The sequence below is a fragment of the Mixophyes fleayi genome, chromosome 5, assembly GCF_038048845.1.
Source record: "Mixophyes fleayi isolate aMixFle1 chromosome 5, aMixFle1.hap1, whole genome shotgun sequence".
In the NCBI taxonomy this organism is placed as follows: domain Eukaryota; kingdom Metazoa; phylum Chordata; class Amphibia; order Anura; family Limnodynastidae; genus Mixophyes; species Mixophyes fleayi.
The window spans coordinates 61,453,537-61,481,489 of NC_134406.1; the positions used below are offsets into that span (position 1 = coordinate 61,453,537).

Below are 27,953 nucleotides of genomic sequence, written 5' to 3' on the forward strand. Positions count from 1 at the left end.
ATTAAAATGTTTTAATTTAAAATCGCTGATGAGTATTATATGGTGGCACCCTAGAGTCTAAATAGATTGGATGCGCCTCTTAATTTTTATGTAGATGTTGAGAATTGCAACCAAAGTAACGTTGGCAATATAATAAAATCAGGTGACAGTGTGTGTGGGACACAACCTGGAAACGCCTAAAAATAAAAATCACCAACAGTTTGCAACTATTTATCTATGGAATCAGCCCAAATGTTAGCACATGCCAGAAGCACAACTCTACAACCTTTCACAAATAGCACTGCAATGCTTACACTAACTTGTGGTGCCCATCAACACATTGAAAGTATGGACCTGAATCAATGGACAAAAAGACCATTTGACAGCAATCAGTTAGGGCCACAATGTATATTTTTGAACACATATGTTTAAGTAACCTCTAAACACAAATATATATACAAAATAATATGAATATATAGTAGAGGCAAATATCCTATTGAGTTTACCTGGCCTATCCAGTCCAGCATTGGAAAACTTCTTCATCCTTCATAGTAAACAGGAAGAGATGCATCCCTCATCCAGCAGTGAAGAGGTTGCTGATATGAGTCAATAAGAAGGGAAAACATATCGCTCCAGTTGAAACCTCCTGTCCTATCATTGTTAATGTTTACAATAGTTAATGTTTACAAAAACCAACCTGTACTGAACATTTGTGTTACCTAAGAGACTGCAAGTCAATCACTGAAATGTATGAAGCTTTAAGTTATTGTGCACCGTGTTCCTTCTTTCTCCATAAAAGTAATGCAATACAAACAGCCCCTCCCTGCTACCCAACATTGAACTAGTGTATGGTGCAGAATTCATACTGGATAGATTCAGATCATTGTACACACTTGTCATATTTCAAGTATGTCATTTAAACTCAACTTTACATATGCTTTCACGTAGATTAACGACCATTAGTGATTGTATTGGCTTGTTCACACTCACACAAGCAGACAAAAAGCAGAAATCATACAAATTTCTTACAAAAGACATTTTATTTCACAGAAGAACAAAATAACTGCAATATTCAAGCACCATTTTATTGAACATTACAAACATGTTATTTAAGAAATACAAGTAAAAATATCATTTTCGCATCTCCCATTGGAAGAATATCCAGTGATATGATAACATGAAAAAATAATATCATACAATTTATTGCTAGTGGTTCTCTCTATGGTATTAGTCTTGGATATTAAAGAAGGGAATCGCTTCCACTAAGGCACCATTATTATGTACAAACGTGGAAGATCTAGAATAAAATGATTAAATAAAAAAAAAACATGAAATATGGCATAGAAACTAAAAGCACCAGTCTGCAGTACACATCTTACCAACTGTATACTTTATATAGGCAGTAACTCCTTGTAGAAGACCAACATTGTAGCTTGGGAAATGTAAGTTCAGAATAACTGAAAGATTGAGACTTAGAGATCTACTTATTAAAGGGTGAAATTCCCTATGTACTACTGATGTTTTTGTCAGAGATAGGGCTGCAGTAAGATTTGCCGGCTATAGCTTTCCCATGCAAACCATAAAGTACAAATACCAGCGCAATCCTTCTACTGTTATCGCCATGCTAGGATGGATATTTAAACAAGAAAACATTCATCCACGAACTGAAACTAAAAGCCCACGTCTGGGCTTTCATGTCCTCTGTGCATGGGCATATCAACGCTGACTGACCTGACAAAGTATCCAGTATTGCTCAGTTCCACTGGTGATCTTTTATTCATAGATTGCAGTGATAAGCGATTTTCGATCACCATAAGTGGTGATAGAAATTCAGCCCTTGCTAGATGTAAATCCCTATACCTGGGAAGTGAGTCCTTCTGATTTTAACCTCATCTTAATGCTGTTCGAAATATATACGTCAGTGTAGGACCTGCATATGAGGCGCCCTTGACGCAGAGATGCAGGCTTAAATGCTTTGATCAAAATATGAACCAATACCTCATCTTTTCATCTTGCTAGATACACAGATATGCAGTCTTCAGGATGAACGCTGACAACAACTGTCTTTTTGTTTTGAATACATATAGAGCATTTATATTGACAAGCAGTTTGTACCATGTATAATATGGGATTAACAGAGCATGGCCTTATTTCTTCTCTGATAGTTTTTAATTTGTTGGTACACGATTGCTGAAGCCCTCTTTCTGTAATGGTAACCTGCCTTTAAGCACTGAGTAGGTCACAGTTTTATCTACTAGAGGCCGATACTAGAGAGCATGGAATTGTGGGATTATGTTGGTCCACTAAAAGGAGTTACTTGCTACAATATGGTTTTCCTAAAATAGGACAACCAGCATATTATATACAAGACACATATGACACTTGCAAGCCTCTAAGTATTACAATCATATAGTAAATCTGACATCATAAATGACTGATACATATATTACACAAACATAAAAACCATATACAAAACACAATTAGTTTATCATATTTAATTAGTTCAATACTCAAAATATGTCTTACTTATTTCAAATTGGGACTTCTGATTATTATGTAATAAGCAGTATGTAATATGCCTTATTTATATTCATATGGGTCTTTACTACTATCAATTGCTGTATGTAATATTTACTTTATGGTCATACGGTAACAAGTTAGAGAATAAAATGATTGTATAGAGAATAAACATATTGTATTTTTAGGAGAGTGTATTTGTTAATAACGCTAAACATGAACACAGGTTAGTTTCACAGCAGCAAAGCAAATGTAACAATCATAGCTGAAGGCATCTATGTTTACAGATCAAGTCACTCAATGAAACAAGTAAAGTTCCATGATGTTTATAAACATTGACGGAATCTTGAGATAACATTTTCATGTACTGTTAAATATCAGGTATTCCATTCCACCTGAAATCTGATACATGGGAAGTGAGCTTATCATATTAGGCAGTAACAAACTTGCAACACATGCCTTGTAATCTATGACCCAAATGATTTCACTTTTTGATTGGAGGTAATCATAACCATTGTGTTCTAGATCAGCATAGCCAACTAAGCAAATAAATACTGCACAATTGCATTTTGTTAGCCAGGTTTTCAGAACAAATGTCTGGAATCTATTAATACAACAAGTAAAATGGTCAGCCATTCTCCATTATGTGGGCCGAACCAACATTCTTGAAAATAAAGCCGGTCAATTCACTATGAACTTGTGATATCACTAAAGAATGAGGCACCTAGTGAAATGAGAGTGTGCCTCTCGCTTCCACACCATGTAGTCGGCCATTTTGGACCAGTGACAATGGTGAGTCATAACACATAAACCAAGCTTTATTGACAAGTAATCCCTGCCACTACAGATACGTTTTGTCTAAGAGCATAAATCGTTCTTAAACTCATTCAGATGGCAACCAAAAGCAAACAAAAGTTTTACAGTTACTCAGGAACATAGCAAAGACAAATATAATACTTTAGATAACCAAAAATGACAAATAAGATGGGAAATTAGTCAAAAAAGTAGCAAGTAAAGTTACATTAATAAAAAAAATCCTAGTTGAATTAAATGGTAGTTGAGTAAATGTCAGGAGTTATTTACCAATATAAGAGTAGTAAGAGTAGCCCATAGCAGCCAATCAGATAGCGTAGTCAGTGTAGTGCTAGTTAAACTAGGAAAGCAGACATTCTATTGCCTGATATGGGTTACTGTTCTTGTGTCCCTATTACAGTCAATGAAATCAATGGCAATGCACATGTCACATAGCCTAATGAGCGTTTTGCAACATGGGACTTCCATACATTTTGTAAACATTGCTTCTCCTTGTGCATGTCAGAGTGACCAATAGGTCAAAGCATTCTAAAAACACTCAACGTGTTACATAACAGCACTCTACTACACTCTTGCTATATATATTATTGTGCATGTATCCCCAAATAATTAAAAAGACAATAAAACTACAAGTTGCTATCAAAACAAACAGACTCATAACACACTTTAGTGACAAGCTTTTTAAAATATTTTAAAACTAAAAAATTAAACTACTGAGGTATCAATAAGATTAAATTAGGAATAGGTGCAATTGAAGCTATTTAAATGCTTACTTTGCTTTTTTTATTCATATTAGTGTATTAATTTTGTTAGAATGTGCGTCATGCAGTGGTTAATTACAAAATGTTAGAACTTCTGATGACAGACAGCAGTACCTCCCTGCCACCTATAGGGGTGCTGTACACTGTTTTTGTCTAGGAAGTATCTAAGGCACAGGCTACCCATAGAGAAAAATAGGAGACAGTATAGCATCCTTTATGTACCTGTTTATCAATATAGGTCTAAAGTTAGAATAAATCTGTAAATCCATGTCACTGAATATTAAATTCCCTGTATACTATATTATCATCAAATGGCAAACTTATCTCACAGAACAACGCATGCATTGTGGATCAGCAAACTGAGAGCCCAATGTCTAAAATAGGGTTGTCCAACTTGAGGCCTTGGGTTGGGAAAGATACACCTAGGGCTAGATTTACTAAACTGCGGGTTTGAAAAAGTGGAGATGTTGACTATAGCAACCAATCAGATTCTAGCTTTCACTTATTTAGTGCATTCTACAAAGTGACAGGTACAATATGATTGGTTGCTATAGGCAACATCTGCACTTTTTCAAACCCACTGTTTAGTAAATATACCCCCAAGGCTTTTTGTGGTCCCTGAAAAGCTCAACTGCTTGTTTCACTGTTAAGAAATAACTATTATAGTACAATTTTGTTTAAGTGTGGTGTTCATGCAATACTTGGACAGCACTGGTTTAAAATATAATGCATCAGGTAACACTAACTATAGTTTTGTGATACATTGTATACAGTTTATCTTAAAATAGCCCCATAATTGTAAGTGGAAAGGCACAGCCACATAGACTTATACTGTGCCTAACAACACAGTAATACCAAACTTCTCAATAGGAGGCTGTATATTATAAGCATTTGGTAGTGCAATAACTGGGCAGTGAAGTCATTTCTGTGATTGCACTGTGAAAGAATCTGGTGATACGTAGATTGGCTCAGTGAACAATGCAGGAACTAGAGCACTGGGGACTATGTAAAAACTAGAGGGTGTTAACCCCCCAAATCAATTACATTAATAGCCACACATGCATAAAATGTTATAATATTGTGCATTGTAATATTCTTCCACACATTATACAGTGTGCATGAACAGAAATGTAAGTTTCTTCCCTCTGTCTATCCAGCTACTGTGGTATTATAAATCAAATTATTATTAGCCACCCGTGAAGGGTAACTTACAGTAATCTTTGTGTGTGCATGTGTGCTCACTCCAGATGCGGCCATCTTGGTCTTGTCAACCTTCACTGAAAGGTGAAGTATATTGGGTATTAAAACTTAACAACCGCTGAAGAGCCAATAGTTTTCCCTGGCATACACTATTACCACCATGATTGATAACATGTTAAACTACTTCAGCAACATCAATGTTAAAGAACAATTTCTAAAACCACAGAATTTTATACAAGGAGAAGTTGTCGCTATCTCTTAAAAAAATAAAAAAAAATTAGGAGTATACTTTCTAAACTGCGGGTTTAAAAAAGTGGAGATGTTGCCTGTAGCAACCAATCAGATTCTAGCTGTCATTTTGTAGTATGCACTAAACAAATGATTGGTTGCTAGAATCTGATTTGTTGCTATAGGCAACATCTCCACGTTTTAAACCCACAGTTTAGTAAATATACCCCTTAGACTTTGTTTTGGAAAAGTTTATAAAACATTTGTAAAGAAGGTGGAGTATTTATTTCGGCTCAGTTCAGGTTCTCTAATGTCCCTAAGATATCCAGTTTGCAGCTCTGTTCCTCATAAGATCCCTGAAACAGTGAGAATGCACTTTCCTCGATGACTGTGGGGTCAAGAGGTTTTTTGTGTGTGTGTGTGTGTGTGTGTGTGTGTGTTGTGTGTGTGTAATCCTTAAAGTGTACGCATCACTCACACACATTGGAGACAGACATTTTGGTGGCTGAACAAATATATTAGTGAGAACGCAGCTCACTAGGAACTAATGATATCACTGAATCCTGAGGCACTATGAGTTCTCACAGATGCTACTAGTAAATGGAATGTAGATTTAAAATTGAAGCCAGCAGCCTCATATGAACAGAAAGAGAAATACAATGAGTTTTTAAACAGTATAGGACTCTTTGAACAAACGTACCAATTTTCTGAATGTACTTTACCTCTTTGCAATATAACAAAACAATTGTCATTTGTTTAAAGCAGTTTATCAGGATACCACCACTGAACACAATCGGTACCAGAAGACTTCTGACTGTAATCCTATTAAAGGGTCTTATAGTGGGAGGATCAGTCTAATATGGAACCTACATGTCATATATGCAAATAATTCAGTTGTCAGCTGACAGAAGAGGCTGAGAATTCAACAACTGCTGAGGAGCTAATTATTCTTAAGCACCATATACATTTTGATAAGGACTTTGACGGTTATAGAATGCTCACTGTAATCATTATTTCTATATTCCCTCCCTAATGTATTACAATGGTAAAACATCCACAACATGCTATTATTTACTGTGGTTACAAGTGTTGTGACCAATAGTAACCAATCACAGTGGCTGTCATAAGTTTAACTAAGTGGGTCAAACAAAATGGCATTGATTGCTTTGGGTGTACAGCACATTTCATTATAAGCACCAGGTTAATTAAATAAGTCTGGTAGTGCTCACTTATAGGTATTGTAAACAAGTGATTTTATTAATAGCATGATATGCACCTTTACTTGTAATCATACATTTGATCATAAATAATGTCTAATTCCTGCCGATAACAAGGACTGGGGTCAACTACCCAATCATAATTGCAGCAGAAACCATGCTGTGTGTTTGGTTGCCAGTCAGTGACAGATTCTGGCCTGATATATGAAATGGTCAGTCTGTGAATCTCTGCAGCAGATCCTCTCTGTGTATATTCCCCACCTCTCTGAAGCGGTCACAACCGGGAAACTCAATAAGATCTGCTTCTCCCAGAGCACACATTGCGGTGCGGGGACGATGTGACTGAAAACCTGAGAAATCAGTGGACACTCCAGTACCTATAGACCTATGGGGACGACGTGTAGAGTACATCTGCCGAACATGGACTGGAGCCCTCCTCCGCCTCCATTTCCTGCGGGCCATTCTAGAACCCCAAGCAACCAACCCTACGAAAAGCAACAGAGCATTGAGGGCAAGGAGTCCTAAGGCCAACATTTGGTAATTTAGCAAAGGTCGTTCAGCTTCTGAAGGCAAGGTCACAAGACCTACACAATGGTCCCTTGGGGCCACAGGACAAGCTCGTCCACCAATTATGCTCTCAACACATACTAAATATGGAGTATCTCCAGTGAGCTCCTGCAAAGTTAATGATTCAGCCTGGCCCCGAGGATAGACAAAACGTTGAAAGCGTCCACCCTGCCCAAAGCGTTCATACAGCACCCTGAATAGGACAGGACCACGGGTGTGATGGACCAAGGTCTGCCAACGTACCCGAGCTGTGCTGATCCCTACAGACTCCACAGACAGATTCAGTAAATACAGCTTGTTAAATTCACATGGGTCAAACAGGGCTGAAGGATAAGGAGCTACTTGGTGCAAGGTCTCACTTTGTCCGTGATGAACAGAATCCAATGATGGATGCAGGGAGTCAACATGACTTTGGTGCAAGGTCTCTGCTGCTGAGCTGTCCTGGTGCAATGTTTTTATTTCAGGATGCAAATCACCAGTATGTGACATTTCAGATGGAGACTGCAAGGTACCAGTGACCTCTAATTGCTCAGATTCAGAGGGACCCTGTAAGGGATCAAGTAAAGTTTTAAGTACTGGGACAGTATGATGCAAGTTGTTGGATGCTGGGACAAGAGTCTCAGATTGCTTGAGATGCAGCTGTTTAATTGGCTCAGTTGCTGGCTGGAATGTGCCAGTTTGTTGCTTTGCAGTCACTGGGTGCTGTTGGCTGGAGCTCAGCTTAGTTTCAGATGTATTCCTAGTTCCACCAGAAGTCTTTATGTTTTTGCTTTTACCTGTTTGTAGCATCTTTTGATGTGCATCAAAACTTTTTCTTTTTGTGTCCAGTGGCCATTTTGTAGCTGGTGCTTTTTGCACCGATGCCAAAGTTTGAAGTAAAGAGGGGGCTGCTGATGGAGGGGTTGATACAGGCAGCGACAAATGTGATTTGGGATCTTTCAATGTCTGTTCCACAGGTTGAATACTTGGTTTACTTTTCACTTTTTCTCTATAATGTTGCAAAACCAGATCCTTATCTATTATGGTGCTTGCCAGTCCTGCAGGAGTGGTACTGAGAATACAACCTCCTACTCCTTGTAAATATTCATCTTCCAAGTAGTCTAAATACTTTCCTGCAACTTCCTGAGGCTCTTTGCACTGTACAAACACAGTTAGCAACCGACTACGTGTGTGCAAGGTTCCCAGAATCCAGTGCTTAAGCCCCAACAGGTGACAGTCACAGCTCCAACGATTTCCATCCAGCTGCAGCCGGTAAAGGGCTGGGTTCCCGGATAAAATATCCCCGGGCAGGAAACTCAACATGTTATGCTGCAAATCCAGCACCCTCAACCGGTTTAATCCATTGAATGTTCCTTGGTGCAAATTGGACAAGGCATTAAGGCTCAGGTTCAGCACCTCCAAGCTATGTAGTGATGCCAGTAGGCCTTCAGGGAGCGTGCCCAGTGTGTTCCCATCCAGATGTAGTTCTTGCAGCATCCCAAGTCCCTGAAATGTCTTGCTATGTAGCAGAGAAATCCTGTTTGAGCTTAGAATGAGCTTGGAAAGCCGCTGTAATCCATGGAAAACACCTGGTCCCAGTTGTTGTAGATTATTTCCAGCCATGGTTAGTGTGCTCAGAGACCGCAATGGTAAAAACGTAGGATGTCGTAAGGAATTCAAGGGGTTCCCTGACAGGCTGAGTAAACGCAATTTTACAAGCCCTACAAAGGCATTTTTACTGACATTACTAATTTTATTGTTTTCCAGGTGCAAGTAAAGCAAATTAGAGAGACCCAAGAAAGGAGAACCTTGCAGGGTCTGGATGCTATTACTATCCAGTCTCAGTTTAATCAGTGATATCAAGCTGGAGAAGCTGGCACGACTGATATTATGAAGCCGGTTACTATTCACATTGAGAACTTTCAGTTTTTTAAGCGGCGACAAAGCACCAGGAGCAAGTGTAGAAAGCAAATTGTTACCAAGGTACAGCTCTTCCAGGTGAAGGAGCCTCTCAAAGCCTTTGGGATGAATAAAATGTATCCGATTGTACTGCAGATCCAACCTCTGCAAATTATAGTAGTTTGAAAAGTCTATGGCACTTATGTTGGAAATAAAATTGCCTCCCAAGCTGTAGGTTTTAGTTCCAGATGGGCTCAGAATGTGGCTGGATTTGGGAACTGAAACCAGTCCTCTGTTGGAGCACAAAACATGTAGGTGATGCTGACAGTCACATGGTTCTGGGCACTTCTCCTCCACACTCCAGCAGAGACTGCAAGTCACCAACATCAGCAGCTCTATCAGGACAGTCTTCTCCATCTCACCTGGAGCAATGTACAAATGATCCCAGCTCTGTGCATTCCCTCCCAGCCTTCAAGCTTGTTATCAAATCCCGACTAGCAAGGTTAACATTCAGCTGAACAGGTATGCAGCAGCTCCAATGTATTAGCATCTCGTTCAATCCTACATTACTATCTGACTCACTTTCAAAAGTAGCAGCTCAAGAAAATAAATGTATTCTTCTTACTGGTTGCGGGAGCACATAGTCGGTATAGTCATCTACAGCATGAACACTCACTGTGCAATGCAGACTTGCTGTGTCCGGGGGTCTCTGTTAGTGATCAGGAGGGGCTGAGAGTACAAACTGCTGGTGTCCCCTCTCTTCTTGCAGCATTGAACACCAGAGTGACCAGATGTTGCTGGAAGATCTGCAGCTCGTTAACAGTCACTCATACATCCAGGGCAACCTGCGTCTTTACTGTTGGTCTAGAAATCCGTCCAAGTTTGCACAGCTTCTCTTTAAAGTTCATACAGGGATCCAGGTGGCCATGTGACTCCTAAAACAGCACAAATCCCCCTGACCTCTTCTCAAACACAACTCTAGGAAATCCAAGGTTGCAGCAAGTTTTGTGTAGAGAACATCCCGTGCCAGGGAAGGTTTATGCATCGGAGGAAGAGGCGGAAATACGCGCTTCCCACACTGCGTCCCTGGAGATTGTGAGCGAGGAAAGACGATCCAAGTGAGGCAGCTCAGAGCTGCTAGTAGGAGGAGGAAACATGTGTGAGAGAGAGCGCACTCTAATAGGGGAACAACATGCCCCTCAGAACAAAGGGGGAGATCTGAGCCAAAGGCAAATGATCTGCTCAGAGTCTGAACCAATAATCCTTCAGTCCTGGGTTGCTATTGTGTTCTTGCATATTGATTTCATTAAAGAACGTCAATTCAGGTTGAAAGACTACCTCTAACTTGGTGACCAGAAAATGCCTGGAGATCCTCTCTCCTCCATTCACGTACATCAGGCTTAGGCAACATGGTGGATCTGCAGCAGTTGTGGAACTAGAAGTGTCAGCATGCCCTCATTCTGGTACTTTTAGTTCCACAACAGCTGGGAAGCAACCATGTCGCCTCCTTTTGCATGTAATAGCTTTATATGGGTATTCGAGTTCATCTGATGATTAAGTTTGAACGGTCACAGAGATGCTGCTTGTTTTCATCTTTTATTAGCCCAATTCTTACCTGACATTACTGGACACCATTCTGTTCACCATAGTTTGCAGCCATGCAATTTATTAAACGTCAGCAATAACCTGTCATTCCAGCAGCATATGCGGCAATGGTGTTGCACAATGTGAGAAAAGATGCCCAAGTGAAACCTATATTATTTACACACACTTATTTGGAATATTAATTTTAATGGGATTGGGTAGTGCAATTTTTAATTTGCAATGGAGTTTATTCAACTAAAGCTGAAAACAGAATACAGGTTTTTCATCCAATTATTGTACCAATCACACAATAAACAACTATATGGTCCACTCCACTATTGCATTATTGTGTACTCTCCCACAATCATGTTATTGTATCAAAGCACATTGTATCGTTTCTTTTGATTTTATAACTAGATTAAAAATCACTATAAACGATGGAACAATGTCAGGCAAATTCTACTCAGCAGTGTGTATGCACTCACAACCAGCAGTGTAGGCAGATCTCCATAGAGTTTAGTCAAAATCTTTTCCGTCGATGGTTATGACAGATAAAGAACACAGATCTGAAGACAAATCATGTAAATGTGTACACATGAATCAGCATGCTGATCTGGACGTTGAGTCGTTAGTAAAATCATTAACAATATTGCATTGGGAAACATTTTCTATAGTGAATTCACGAGAATTCAGGACACAACTGTCAATGATTTCAATAGTTTAGTTGTGAAAGGCCCAAAGAGAACCACTATTTAATGAACCACAAAATGACAAAATTACATTTTCACATTCTATTTTATTTGTGCTTGCTTTGCTTTTATTGGTACAAACCGATCAAGGTTAAGAAAAACAAGTCTCGCGTAGAGAATCAAATTAAATGTATAGTTTAAATGCCATTTGATTCAATCATCCATCATCATGATCATCAGCTATTTATATAGTGCCACTATTCCCACAGCACTGTACAGAGAGCTCACTCACATCAGTCCCTGCCCCATTGGAGCTTACAGTTTAAATTCCCCAAAATACACACAGACAGAGAGCGACTAGGGTCAATTTGATAGAAGCCAATTAATGTTTTTGGAGTGGGGGAGGAAACCTGAGCACAACCACGCAAACACAGGGAGAACATACAAACTCCACACATGATCGGGAATCAAACTCATTACCCCAGGTCTGTGAGGCAGAAGTGCTAACCACTAGGGCACTGTGCTGCCCATAAACCCCTAATCAGTTTTACCAGCAGATTTTAAGTTCATTTTCTTGCAGTTTATACTACGCTAAGAAATAAGAATCATCACCCAATCTCTGTTATCACCCAACAACATTGGAAAGAGCCGTTTCATTTGTAGCATTAAAATCAAAGACACATTCTCAAATTCTAAAAGACAGTCCGTTTTATTAGCATTCCTTCATGACAGTTTGGTCTTAGTCATTCTTATGTCTTCGAGGACACCAGGAAAAGCCTTAATGACAACCTGGAAAAAAGTAGTATAATCTGCTGACACTATATAGAAAGGCTGCAGCATATGGTTGCTAAACATTGCACAATTATATTCATCGGTGTTCAAACAAATATGTTAATACAATTTGACAAGTTGTCCTAAAATACCTACTTTTGTAAGTTTAGAATGCAGGAAATCCAATTTACAATCATCGTAGGCTGGTAGTATGAGAACACATGATGAGTGTTAGATCACTAACATGAATTGACACTATACGATCTGAAATAAATCCTTGATAAATGTTCATATGAACGCCACATCTACTATACGAACCGTTCAGTTCAGCTATCACACGTTGTGCCTGGTTTAGAATTAGGGGTAAATCCAGCTTTACACCTTGACAAAACATCTTAAACTGCAGTGGGGCACATTTAAAATGTGCCGACGGATTTAGAGCTGGGAAGAGGGGGAGGGAAGGAGTCAATCTTGAATTGTGGTGTCAAAATAAAGTTGCCCAGTATTTTATAATAATAATTGTATTATTTATAGGGTCCATTTTTGTCAAAAGCCAATTCATCTAACAGAATGATTTTGGGCTGTGGGTAGGCAACTGGAGTATCTAGAGGAATCACACGCAAGCACAGAGAGAACATATAAACTCTACAGTTGCCAAAAAAATATACTATTTACATTTCCAATACCTATGTAAAAGTTCAAGCACTTTGGATACAAATTTTTAAATATGGGTAAGGAGATTTTCTTTACACATCATATGCAGTGTTTGTTTACTGAAAGATATAGACAGTGGCTTATAAAAGAACAAGTGATTGCATTAACAAATATAAATACAATGTCAGACATCTGTAGTACTACTATGGTATTAGGAATTATACAACTAGATTAGTTGATGCTATTATCAGCTATTTTTATATAGGACAACTTGATTTTTGGTATAGGTCTGTTGCTGTACTGCTGTACTGTAGGTATGTCATAATTTGTAAGTGAGCATAATCCGTAATGGAATTCGGAGGAAATAAAGGGCAGACCTGTACCTACACCATAATACTATGATAAAGTCAAACAAAAGCCAGCTCTCATTATACAGTATTTATATAGTATGGCTGCAGATCGTACTGTCAGCCCAAGGCGTTACTAGAGCCTAGCACCAGCTGTCCATGCCCCATCTCATGCACAGTGCCCTTCATCATTATTAAATATATTTTTCCAATTCTAGTTCACCTATAATAAAATTATTTGTTAGGCTTAAATGTTGTGCAGATTCAAAACCATTATAGTTATAATATTAGTGCGACTTGTAACCTCAAGTCCAGGGGCAGAACTATAGCGGGTAAAGGGGGCAGGGCAGCTAGAGCCATGAAGTGCTGGGTCCCCCCCACCACTGTGGCCACTGCACCCCCTTCAGGCAGAAGTGCAGAGAGGACGCCTCTTCTGAGCAGGTACCGGTTCTGTGCAAGTGCAGAAGAGGCCCCAGCTCTATTGAGAGCAGAGAGTGGGGCCGGGGAGAGAAAGGCCTCATCTGGCTCATACCCAAATTTTGCCATGGTGCCTGGCTATGCAATATTCTGCCCCTGCTTATACATAAAGCTGGTTGTGGGTCTAGGGTTAAGGGATTTCATCTCTTGCTGCAGCAATGTCCTTTCACGTACTTCCTTTCACCAGTAGGGATGAGCAGTCCACCACCCATTACTCACTCCTGAGCGTTCTGCATGTTACTGCAGCAGCATATAAAATGCTACATGCATCATTTTTTGTGCCAGAACCTACAATTTTCTATAGGGATATGCTCACATGTGTTTGAGTGTTTATATTTAGGTAGCCATTCGGGAGAATAGAGATGTGTTTCAGCAGCAGACACTTTATATATGCTCCAAACCCTTGTGCCCTTATAAAGTATTCTCTTCAAAAACATTCTGATAGACCAATTTAATAGCAGTCAATTAACCTGTGTGTCTGGGGATTAAGATTGCAAACTCCAATGGGGCAGGGATTGATGTGAGCGAGTTCTCTGTACAGCGCTGCAGAATCAGTGGTGCCATATAAATAGATGATGATGATGGGATGCTAAATCCCCATGCGCATTCATCCTTTTTTCCCGCTAAATCCCATGTGACATAAGGAATAGTGCAGTGTTTTTCAACTCTAGTCCTCCAGCCACTCACTCCCCCAACCCCCTAACAATGATGAGCTGTAGGCAGCCCTGTGAGCCTTCCCCTGCACCGCCCCCCCAACTCCTTCTGTTTGTTTCCAGATTTGTTTGTTATAGCTTGTAACAATTGTTTACAATGCCTGCTGATGTTATTACAGTTAGGTGTCTCTTTCTTTGATAACATGTATTGTTTTATCTTATTACTGAGATTAAGGGTGATGTGAGGCCTTATTGAAGGATTGAGGGCTGCATCCTGCTGCCCCCAAAGTGTTTCTCTAGGGTATCTGGGCTTCCATACAGGTGACAACTAGCGCTGCAGACATCTTCATCCAATCACCAGTGCAGGGATATTTTTAAAACCTGGACTGTTGGAGCAGCAGTGTTTGAGGACTTGTGTTGGCCACCTCTGTAGTAGATTTAATAACTTGACTATAGAGATAATTTATTATATGAGCCATACAATTGTTACCTCCACATAAGAATAATAAGCGAGATGAAATGGTGAAATGACAGGATTCTAACATTAAACCGCTGAATGTGGAACATGGCAGCAAATGCTGGTGAATAATTATGTACAAAAATTCCCAAACACTTAATAGGATATGAATGTATCCCAGAATATACTAGAGATGCTGCACGTTACACATACATCATATGCAATATATTTATAGGTTACTGAGTGGCTTGTCTAGAACATGGTATTATCCCTCATACACCTGGAAATTTATTACCATTCTGTTTTACACAGTGAATCATTTATCTAGCTTCCCTAACTGGTAATGCTCACAGAACACACTTTGTTCTTATCAAGGGTTTGTTAATCAGATGCAAACGGTATTTCCTAAGAGGTGTTTGATAAGGAATGAATGGTAAGGGAGCTGTTGATTGACAAAAAGGTAGTAAAGATAAAAAGGAGCCGAACAAACATTAAGCAACTCAGCAAATGGTGAAAATCAGACAAATGTTCCAAGTGAAGCAATACAATACAATTTCAATTAGACCTATACTCAATTACAGGTAGTGCTTTATACAATGTATATTCTCCCTTTGCATCCAACATCATCTGCTACTATATGGAGTTACGAAGCCTGCACAGTGGGATTGCCCTATCCTCATCATCATCATCTATTTATATCACTATATTGCAGAAATATGTTCTTATCAAAGTAGCATAGCCTACGGGCACAGGTAAAGCTAATAGAAACTTATGCAAGTATGATATAAATCAGAAGGTGGCCTCACATCCATCTTCCCATGCCTTATTTAAATGTAAACTACAAGACAATCTGGAATGCAAAAGGTGTCTTGTCGTATTCCCCAAGGCATGTGTAAAAACACAGGAACTGGTTTATTTGGCATTACATTTACACCCACAAGTTCTCCCCACATTTAAAATAGCCAAAGGGGGATTTGTAATGAAAATACAAAAAGAAAAAGCCCTTTTCTCTTGCTTTCACAGGCCTTTGTTTGGGTTACATCATAGCATTCAGCTAACAATACACAACTGCAAAACACGCAAAAGTGCTAAAATATATAATAAAATAAAGTGTTTGACTGAATTAAAAAAGAAAAAAAGACAACACACAAGCTCTATTAGATGGGTTTTGTCCCTACACATTTATATACAAGGAAAGTGGGAATTTGGGGTTGGAAAGATGAAAAGATGAAAAGATGAGCCATTAGTTACACATCCACGTTAAGCACGGCTTGGCTTCGAGCAGTGGCCTTCAATAGACTTACTGACAGGAAGTGTCCTATACATAGGATAAAAAAATATATATAAAAAAAAAAAATCTCCCATGATTAAAGCTGTAGCCGAAATATTTTAGTCCGGTTAAGAAAATTGTTTACATTTGTGAATGTTATTAGCAGTTCTTTTATATAAAAAAAAATTGCATGTTTAGATGAAGTGGTCCTTTAAAATTAGTCATAAACTGGTAATTTAATATATACCCAAAGCTTTGAGGCTTACCCCTTTTCACCCTTTGATGGTACATGGGGGGTCCTTTTGCAGCGGGGCCCACAAATGTCTATCTTAGCCCATGTATATAGCGCACTTCCAGCATACATCAGTAAAGTCTTACACAGAAGCAGCAAACGTTTAAAACACTTCATGCTCACAAAATAAAACAAAGTTTTTAAAATTGATAGAATAGAACCAATGTGGACGTCTATGCTGGGCTGTGAGGGGGTAGGTCAGCAAGGCTTGCTCTCATGCTGCTTCTTACTGAAATTAGAATTTATGTCTGAAGGAAGAATGCAACCTTAGTATGCAGAGTTCAGGAGGACAAGTAAACAGACAGAGTTAGGGGGAAAGGGAGCTGTATAGACAAGAATAGTAAAAGCCTATGGAATGGAGCGATATACGGATTTAAAAAAAAAATAATCCTGAAATATGAAGTTTTATATTCAATGGAACTAAAGAGAACAATGTATGAAGCAAAGCAGCAAATAAAGAAGAAACTATAAAGGAAGACTATTGAAGTTATAAGAAAGAAGAAAAAAGTGAAACCAAGTACAGGACTGGGATGTCTTCAACTATAAAAAAATAAATAAGAAGTATGCGATATTCCATAAAATCTATATACACATCATAGCATACTGACTGATCACCCACAATAAATACTCAAAGTATTGGTGAGGTGGGTTGCATCTTAAAATTGCAATTATACTTGGGCAAGTTTTTTTTTTATTATTTTTTTTTTTTTTTTTTTTAACATCTGCAGTTGGGGAAATAATATACATATGGTATACAATATATAAACCCAAGTGTTTTGGAAAGAACGGAATAATTTAGTTTTTAACATGTATAAAAATATCTATGGATGATATTGAATATCCTATTTAGTATATACAAATAGGATACAATGATAATTGAAATACCCTATCTTCTGTGAAACGCTGGCCACACACACAGCCACATTGACAAATAGGCCTGATATCATCACATGCGTCTCCAAAGTGATTGACATGTACATAAATAAGACATTCCAGCTTGTGTGTATGGTCATCTTTGGACTAACAGGCCCGTTGGTGATCTGGCTGCTTGCTGAGCAGTTGGTTCTGTCCAATGTGATTACCAAAGTATTTGGCCAAAATGGAAAAGAATCCTGTTTGGACCGACTGGCAGGACCAGCCCAAGTAAAGTCAGCATAACATGGATTATAAAGCTTTTGCTTCTTCTTTGGTACAGAGTGTAAGTTTATTGTACAAGTTTGCAAACTAATGATAACATAGTTGGTCTTTACACACGTGAATCACACAATGTTAATTCATGATGAGAGATGGAGCAGTCATATGCATGAGAATGGATGAAATTACTTTGTTATAATGACCGGCTTCTTATGAATTTTGTTTCACACCAACAGATGGCTGCATGAACTGTAAAATAGGTGCGCTTTTACGGGCTAATGGCACACACATACTATGCCTTGTTACATACTATGTACATATTAGGAAAAAAGCAGTTTTCTTCTTCTTCACAAGAGAGGATAAAGTATAACCTCTATCCCACCATCCATAAAGATCATGAATATGTTCCTTGATCCCCAGACTAACAAAAAAACACTTTTCCTTTCACTTTTACAACAAGACTTTATTAACAAAAACTCTTTAAATCAATACTTAAAGCAAAGGCCATTTCATTTAAAAAATTAGATTTTAATCAAAGTGTCAAAACTAGAAACTGGTCTCACAGTTCAAGGCCTTACATTTACTTATAAACCTGTCAATCAACACAAAAGATCTTTCAGGCTGGTCATATGGAAGGATGTGTCCACCTCCTCTGACTATTACCTAGAAGAAGCAAGGATAACAAGTTATAATCATGTGTAACATATTAATCATCATAGGTTTAACTGTGCTCTAGTCACCAACATACATATAATTCATTAGGAACCAGTGACACTGATCCTCAATGAAAGATTAATATCTTTCACAAAATGTCTCAGTGATGTTACAGAACTATTGAATGATAACAGTACTATAAAGTATAGTTAGTTTATTACAAACTATATTTATACATAATCACATATCATACTGAATAGGTTATGCTGGTCTGACACAGTGTGATTATCTGAAGGTATGTCAGACAATTGGCCCTCTATCACACCGGACGTTGTCCCAAAATGACCCCATGCCAGATAATAATCCACCTGAAATTATAACACTGGTGTGCAAAAATCCCAAATCATCTAAATCACACTTAGAGCCACTAAACCCAAAAATGTTAATAAATTCAGATCTGGTTTATGAAAGTAAAATAAATTGTTCATTGTTAACCAAACATTCCACTGCAGTTCAGATAAGTTTTACCTCCCCAGTCCATTGCAAGCAAAGATAAAAAAGAGACTGCATGTGCGATGACCCTAACTCTTTCCGAAAACATATCTCCCCCTCTGCTATAGGCTCAACACACCCTAGTTATCCTCTAAATACTTACAGTGCTTATCTTTGTGGTCCTACCCCCTCCTACCTCCCCCACAATCCCTTTTGTTCCTACACCCATTTTATATTACTCTTTAGACAAAAATGACCGGTTTTTACATTTTTAAAGGTTTCCTAATATGCGATACACCACAATAACTGTTGTGATTTTACTGTGTATGCTACACAGTGTTATCGTTTTGCTGTCTGTATTTTCTTGATTGACCACTGAAAATAAAAAAAAAATAAAAAAAATAAAAAAAAAAGAGACTGCAGTCATTTGAGCTGCTGTGAAATGAGTGGCCCAGCTCTACTATTACCACTGCACATTTCTGCAGCGTAAGTCTGCAAACCTGTCAGGTGATTTACTCTCTAAGCAGAAAGTCATTTTCTCCTAACAAGGCAACCGGCTGCAGAAGGGTGAAACAGTGGACATAGGTAAAAATATAAATATTTCATATACATTATTCAGCTCTGTAATACTCTATCTATTAATGACAAAGAGTGGCTTTATGTGCTCTTTAAATCCATGTACCATGTTCGTTCACCAGTACTATGGGTCCAATATATAAAAAGATAGCAGAAACATTTACATTTAGAAAGGCAACAGAAATTCATTAAAAACAAATGTGCATTTTGCAGATCACAATGTAAAAGTGTACCTATAAAACATAGTAACTAAAATCAGGCAAAATGTCCACCTCTCCATATACTGGGTTTCTATACACTAGAGCAGAGGTGCTCAAACTCAGTCCTCAAGAGCTACCAACAGTTCATGTTCTCAGGATTGCTTTAATAAAGCACAGGTGTGAATGTATTTTTCTAGGTCAGTAATTATACCACCTGTTTCTTCAGACAGTAATCCTGAAGACATGACCTGTTGGTGGCTCTTGAGGACTGCGTTCGAGCACCTCTGCACTAGAATATTGTGTTGAAAATAAATAAAGTCAGCACAATATTGTGGTCCCAGCACCACAACTGTTTGAATAGATATTTTAAATCGGCTAAATTTAGAAAGCTGGAGAGATGAGGGTCAATTCAAGGACATATCGCTAGATCGCCATAACCCTGCTCTGGAGGGCCCAGCTCACCTCTTTTGAGGGTGCAGTGAAGCCAAAAACAGGCACCTCTCACTGCCAGGCCCCGTAGCATTGCATGGGCTTCTCCAGCACTAGCTTAGACACTAGGTCAATTTAATATTATAACCAATCAATGCCTGTATTACACTGGGCCATGCTCCCTCCAGTGGAATGAGTAGGGTGGGAACCACACTGAATACTGCATTGGGACTGGAAACCTCCTTTGCCAGCTCTTGCATGATATTATTTGTGACTGTTCTCAGATGCTCGCTCCTAATTCATGTAAAATACCTGGAGCCCCAATAGTGTGTCACTTCTTCTGCCTGCCCTTTCCCCTGCTGGCATGGATCACACAGCATGGCAGCAGGGCAGAGAGCAACATAGAAAAAAAAAAAAACCCTCACTGGATGGAAAGCACAGTGGAGATGATGCAGAGTTGGTCAAAAAATAGGAGTAAAAACGAACAAAAACAAAGAAAAATAGCAGACTCCTACCAATATGCAGAGCCGTACGCAACTGGAGATGCATCCGTCTCTGCATCGGCAGCATATACGCCTGGTTTGCTATAAGTCATCACCTCCCAACAGACATATATACACGTTTTTCTGCATTACCGTATGAGCTACAAATGTGTAAATACACATTCACTGTACTTATCCCACGTGCCACCTCTACAAGCAATTGCAGGTGCAAGTGCAATAGCATCCAATGCCTGGGCAAGCACAAAGCAATTTCATGCACAATACGCCACGCAAAGTGGCATATGTCTGCATCAGCTCCAGTGTCTGCAAGGCTATCTGGGGGAGATGAGGGAGTCTATTTGTAGTGAAATCATGATGAAAGTAGGTTAGGAGATTTAGAATGGGATGAAAATACTATGATTGGGGGTGCCAAGAGAGCCAAAATGGTGATGGAGTAGAATTATGATGGGGTGAAATGCCTGTGGTGCAGACCCTAATGAAATGTGCTGCACACCTATGACATGAGAATACAATGCTACTCAATTCTAACTTCTATTTTTTACTAAAGCAGACATTATTGACCTCCGATTGGAAGTGCTGTCGTTTAAGAATACCTGAAAAATCAGACTAATGACACAGTAGCACTGCAATGACTATTACCGTTATTACTGTAAATTTAACCCAGCTTTCTGTTCACAGCTCAGGAAACTGCAAGCAAAAAGCCGGTATTGAAACTACCGTTATAACGGTATATAGGCGCACTATTACTAGAATGGTAATAGTGCGCAGGCCACGTTACTTTTTACAGTAACGCGGCCAATTGAATTCCCCCAGTATGTGGTTATCAAACATTCATACTAGCTGGTCCCCCAAGTGATCCAGTCACATGACAGGAGTGCCAAGCAACCCAATCTATCTGGGGGGTAGAAAGCCTTTCAAGCAGTTGGCGTTTGGCTCTCTGTGAACCAGTAGGCTAATCCAGTGACTAATGTGCATTGAATGGCTACATATTTGTTTTTTGTTGATAATCTGGCTACTGAGGATAAGTCATCACCTCCCAACAGACACATATACACGTTTTTCTGCATTACCGTATGAGCTACAATTGGGTTAATACCGGCTTTTTGCTCGCAGTTTCCTGAGCTGTGAACAGAAAGCTGGGTTAAATTTACCGTAATAGTCATTGCGGTGCTACTGTGTCATTAGTCTGATTTTCAGGTAGTCTTAAACGACAGCACTTCCAATCGGAGGTCAATAATGTCGGCTTTAGTAAAAAAAATAGAAGTTAGAATTGAGTAGCATTGTATTCCACTGAAGTAATTTCAGGTTAACCCAAATTGGTTGAATTGAAAATACACATAACAAATGTACAGGTTTTTGTAGAAAGACCTGTTGTGTAGCAACAGATGGCTGGGCTGTGACCCCATATGCAGCCATCTGACAGAGGTTCTAGGTGTATTCATCATGGCACCTTACTCAAACCCCTCTACCCTACATTTACAAAGTCCTGCGCTGTGGTGCCCACTACTACCGCCATGTGACTATCTGGAGATCTCAGGCATATTCACAGTTAAGAGACTCTCTAGAGCAGCCCTAAACAACCTGTGGCTCTTCAGGTGTTAAAGTACAAACCCGGGCAAGCTTTGATAGTAGATAACAAGTTGATAGCTGACACGGTATGCTGGGACTTTTAGTTTCACAACACCTGGAGAGTCACGGGTTGCCCAGGCCTGCTCTAGAGCATCATGGTTCCCGGTAGAAGTAAACTGCTCCATTGTCCAAGTAAAGTGGTGGAGCGACGGCTGGGAACTGAGCATTACATGTTTAAAGGAGATGGTACAAGGTAGAATGGTCTATAATGCATTTTATATTGCCCAGAATGTTACAATCTACATTATATAATGGGCAACAAAAGGGGTACATGCGGGTTAGTGGGACATCACGGTATAATACTATACGCTACTGACCACTGTGTTTTTCTGGATATACATAGAAAGTGAACATACACTTTGCTTTTAACTAGGATATTCTCTCTTTACAAAAAAAGGACTGTTAAAAAAATAAGTATCATCTAAAGCAGAAGATTAGAAAGAAGGAAAAGTAAAGTAGAACGAAGGTATTTTTTAATAGTTTCACCATACATGCCCACTTTTGAGATTTCTCTCCCGAGAGATCCGGGGAAGAAGTGATGTGACATGGGGTAGGAGGAGGGCGGCGTGGTAACATTTTGCATCACCATAGCCACCCACTATAAAAAGCCGAAAAATAGCGGCATTGAATGGAGGGGGTGGGGCTTATTGACATGATTAAGCTCCACCCCTCCATTCACCGTCGTGAATTTCGCCAAATTTCGGGAGTTCTGCCTACTCTTCCGGGAGTCCGTGAGGACTCCCTGAAATTCGGGAGCCTCCTGGGAATTCCGGGAGAGTAGGCAGGTATGCTTTACACTAATCCCTTCCATTTTAAGGTCTTGTACACATTTGAAAAACAGCTTGTTTAATCTTGTACTTTATCCTGGACTTTAACAGTGTTCAAAGCGTTTTCTAAAAACCTCCCTGCAGTATAGAGTACTAAATATACTAAGTACTGAGCATTAACACGTTGAAACTGATGTGAGGCAATAACACATTTGTGCGTACAGGTCTATTTACTTACATTACTTTTGTACTATCAGCAGTAAAGAGCGTTTTGCAGGCTTTATGATGGTGCCATGTGTACAAGCCCTAATCATTGACCAGTTTCGATGTACAGCTTATTCATCTTTTTGAATACTTAATACAAATATATCCAGAAATCTACATTAATGCAAGTTTGTCTTCCCTGATGAAGAAAGTAAATATTGAGAATTGGCTACATTTAAACAGCTGCGGAAGTTCTTGATATTGTGCCAAAACATACTAGACAGAGGGGCCTCAGTACAATGAGGGCAGCAGTCGTTTCTCCAGGACCCAGACAGACATGGAGATCCAGAACAAACTAGTTCCAGCACCTGTGTGAAAATCAACAGCAAACTGCAATGACATTAGCACGCACGTGACAGGGGCATCCAATTAACTCAAATACAGACAGAAGAAAGATCAATTAGATAAACCTATCACCAGGTTCCACCTTATACACGGAGGACTGCTGGCAGATATGTATTCTACACGGAGGACTGCTGGCAGATATGTATTCTACACGGAGGACTGCTGGCAGATATGCATTCTACACGGGGGACTGCTGGCAGATATGCATTCGACACGGGGGACTGCTGGCAGATATGCATTCGACACGGAGGACTGCTGGCAGATATGTATTCTACACGGAGGACTGCTGGCAGATATGTATTCTACACGGAGGACTGCTGGCAGATATGTATTCTACACGGAGGACTGCTGGCAGATATGTATTCTACACGGAGGACTGCTGGCAGATATATATTCTACACGGAGGACTGCTGGCAGATATGTATTCTACACGGAGGACTGCTGGCAGATATGTATTCTACACGGAGGACTGCTGGCAGATATGTATTCTACACGGAGGACTGCTGGCAGATATATATTCTACACGGAGGACTGCTGGCAGATATGTATTCTACACGGAGGACTGCTGGCAGATATGTATTCTACACGGAGGACTGCTGGCAGATATGTATTCTACACGGAGGACTGCTGGCAGATATGTATTCTACACGGAGGACTGCTGGCAGATATGTATTCTACACGGAGGACTGCTGGCAGATATGTATTCTACACGGAGGACTGCTGGCAGATATGTATTATTCTGCAGAGGTTACATCCAACAACAGATTTTTAAAAAAATTTCAAAACCACTCCACAAAATATTTTCCTCATTTCACACTTGGCGCAAAAAAACTTTCCACGTTTCACGGGTGGAATTTGGACATAAACGTCCCCAGTCCTATTCCACCTACACCATAATGACATCACTGCTCTATACCTAGACAGTAACTTCCACAGAATTCAGTAGCATAATGTAATAAAAGTGGAATTCTAAGACCCTTGAATCTCACCCATCTATGTAACGGCCTGATCTGTCACAAAACTGGATTCACACAAAACTTCACTCTAAGGGGGGAAATCAATTGGCCACATTACTCATGAGATTACCGCTGCCCGTGCACTATTACCGTTACTACAGTAATAATGCGCATTACCGTAAATACAGTAATGTCAACAATGATTTTTTCTCGCAGTTCTGAGTCGTGGGCAGAAATCCACATTTGTATGGTAATTTTAATGGTAACAGCGCGCAGTACTGTAGTAACGGTAATAGTGCGCTGGCCGAGTTACTCTCACGAGTAATGCGGCCACCTGAATTCCCACCTAAATGTAACAAAATACCAGAATGGAGGCAGCATGTCAAAAGACATGAAAAAAAAAATAAGATACCCCTTTCTAGAAAAGCTATATTTTATTCTCCTATATGAACATGACACATAGTTGCCTACTCTCCTGAAATGTCCTGGAGACTCACAAATTTCTGGGAGTTCTCCTGGATTCCCGGGAGAGCAGTGCAACCTTGTGTATCCTGCCCACTTTATTGTAATACAAAATTGGTGTAACCCTTTTTCTTACATTGATGCTTTGATTACAAAATTGGAAGCCTATTTTATATACTTATGTATCCTACTTACAGGGAGCCCATTTTCATAATAAACTTCATTACAATTATTAATATTTTTTAACTCTGCTGATTTTCGTACTGTATTCTTATTGTGCCTGTTTCTCAGACATTCCACTTTTTGTTCATTGTTTGTTTCTATTTGAATATTCCAAAATAAAAAAAAATATTTTGTTCTTGGTGACATATTCAAAATGATTTTTAGAGCTTTCAGTCAGTTACCAAAGGTGGTGCACAAACAATGATTTGTAATGAAGTGTACAATTTAGAAACTTAACATTACATCCTACTTAATAAAAACAGACTTTTTTCATTTAAGTTTCTTTGCACAGTTAAAAAAAAAAAAAAAAAAAAAAAAAAAAAGGAGCCAGGCAAAGCAAACCAGCTTTTTAACACCTAAACCCCACAAAATGTCTGAAGAGTCTGCACTGATTGTAATCAGCTACTTGTGGTAAGAGAATTTTATGTGCACTCAACTTGTAAAATGACAAAACAAAAGTTAACATGGCTAGAGGGAGCATATGTGTAACCACTGGCCTATTTAATCTCCACAAACACTGTACAGGAGGAGGAAGCAACATCTGCCAGTAAAATGGCCTGATCGCACACTAACATCCAGTGTTCAACAAATAACAAAGGTGAATGCAGACTGCGGACCTGGGGCCAATTAATCTGTGACCCTCATTTCCTGTCTGACCTGAGAACCAAAAGGTCAGATTAAAGCTGCCTGGACATTACCTTACTCACTGCCTAAATAAAAAAAAAAATGAAAAACAAAATATTTTAATAAATAGCCCTGTACAGTATTAAAGGTATATTAATTGTAAATAAAAATCTCTCATCTCTATTATCTTTGGACAAATACCAGAAACCAAGTCGCCAAAGAGCCTACAAAATAAATTTTGTGATATTTCAGCAGATCTTTCCTGGCTCCTGTATTGTACGTTATTTTGTCCACTAGTTTTTGGGATCCCACACGCTGCAATATTAAGTCATTGGACAACATCACCGGTGGTATTACAGCTTGTGGCCAGCATTGTTCCTTTATGACTGGCTGCTGGATCATTGTTTAACCAGTTGTCAAGGAAAGCCATTGCATTCTATAAATCGTCCCGGTGCCGTCTCATTCAGATGGACATCACAAACCCCCAGTGCAAAGAGCTTGCCATTTTGTGTAACCGAAACTCGGCATTGGGGGGATGGTGGTGTGCAGGGGAGAAGACGACAGATTTCACACCAAACATTCAGTTATCTCAGACTGGCTTTGTCTAATGCCACATTTTTTAAAACCGTTCGTTCTGTGGATGATTTGCCTCACTCTGCATGTGGCTGCAAAATGTTGCACATTTCATCAGCAGAAAAGACTCTTAAATGATCACAAGCCCACACCAAGCACATCACACAGAATACTGAATGACCGTCAGCCCAACTCCAGGCACAGACTATAAAATACACGAAATAAAGTGAGAAATGATCATTCTGTAGCATGGTGTAACAAATGGCTGCTCCACCTCAAAATTACACTGCACCTTTACTTATCTCTAGTCTACATAACTATACCTATCAGCAGTACTTTCCCTTTTAAAAGTAGTATTTAATAGGTAAACCCATCTTTCTCCCTTTTTTTCAGACCAAATAATAGTTCATCGCTTCCTCCCTCTTAATATCTATTTATAAAAAAAACCAGCATAAAATCCTTGGGAAAGATCTAAAAGTGCATCTAATCTGCTTTCTAAAATATATTGCATGCGAGTCTAGAACTATTAAAAATATATAGGTCTCATTTGTCATTATGAATATGTCTCGCATGAAAACCAGTATCCTCTAAAACACAAAAACGTACTATATACAAACTAAACCCACAACACATACAAGAATCCAAACCACTGAGAAACTTCTAAAAGAATGTGGCTCTGCTAATGGCGCTTTAAGACACATGGTTACAATATAGGCCAAGGAAGCTCTCCTGGGGATGATTTCTAAGAAAAGCTGTCAATAAAATAATAGCATGACAAAAGATGAACAGACCTACAAGCAGCTCACATATAAAAAAAAAACAAAAAAAAAACGGTTAGTAAAATACAAAACAAAAAATCAAACGATTGTATTGGGAGGCACGATTGTAAGGATGAATGATCAGATGAGGCGCTTTAAAGTGCCCATGATACCACAGACTTGAATAACTGAGAGACTGTGGAGGAGAGAGAGGGTTTCTAAACAATGTACCTGAAGCTGATCTTGCTGTGATCAGCTTGTCCATTCTGTACTAGAGAAATGAACGTACCAATGTCTATAGTATAGAGTTGAAACTACTATGTCCTCCTCCTTTGCAAATGCACTACGAGAACAGCCTACAGCGCCAGAAGAAAGTGTGTGCGCAAGAAGAGTACCCCTATTTGCTACATGAAGCGCTGCTAATACAGAGGGGTTTCAAAAACTGGTTTCTAGGTAAAAAGATTTTACCAAGATGCCCCTATCTCCAGCTGATGCTACATGTAGACTGTTCTCTTAAGGGACTAGCAGCTCTTTATTACAGGATCGGCAAGTTAATAAAGCTAACAAACTTTACATGTTGGTGATGGCAGAGGGAGCAGGTAGACTATTCGCAGCCTTTGTATTTTGGCCTGTAGGGGGAATGGAGAGGGCCTGGAAAAAAAAGCCTGCATCTTTGCAAAATCTTACATTAGGTGGTTGAGATTCCTGCAAATTTTAAATTTGCTCTAAGTCAACTCATTTATGAAATCTGGAAGAAACTAACCAGTTTGCATTATACAAGTTTCTTGGTAATTCTGCAACTAAATTATCTATCAAATCTGATCACAAGAATGTGTATTTTAATATTTACATTCTTGTAATTAGGTGCTGGGTAGTCAACCCAGTCTGCCTCCCCATTAGATCAGACCAAACTTCAGAAAATACATCCAGAACACTAAAGCAGCAGACAGACTCGTCCCTTAGCAAAGTAGGGTTTAAATCTAGGATTTGCTCAATGTAAAAGGAATAAAA

General features: G+C 39.2%; 2 protein-coding genes across 3 annotated transcripts in view; both read right to left on the reverse strand.

Annotated features, from left to right (window-relative positions):
- Nucleotides 1-1,048: 1,048 nt before the first annotated feature.
- On the reverse strand, nt 1,049-10,241 carry TRIL (TLR4 interactor with leucine rich repeats). The gene has a single exon (XM_075212286.1). It carries the CDS (start codon nt 9,575-9,577, stop codon nt 6,929-6,931), a length of 2,649 nt encoding a protein of 882 aa, XP_075068387.1. The 5' UTR covers nt 9,578-10,241; the 3' UTR covers nt 1,049-6,928.
- A 1,874-nt stretch (nt 10,242-12,115) lies between these two features.
- Nucleotides 12,116-27,953, reverse strand: part of CPVL (carboxypeptidase vitellogenic like) — a 97,929-nt gene continuing 82,091 nt past the window's right edge. Inside the window, exon 13 of one of the 2 annotated variants that reach the window (XM_075212287.1) lies at nt 12,116-12,645. In XM_075212287.1, coding sequence (XP_075068388.1) covers nt 12,640-12,645 — 6 coding nt within the window. In that variant the 3' untranslated portion in view covers nt 12,116-12,639. Of the gene's footprint in view, nt 12,646-17,656; nt 18,152-27,953 lie in introns of those variants that run through there. The other variant, XM_075212288.1, reaches the window with a different exon arrangement.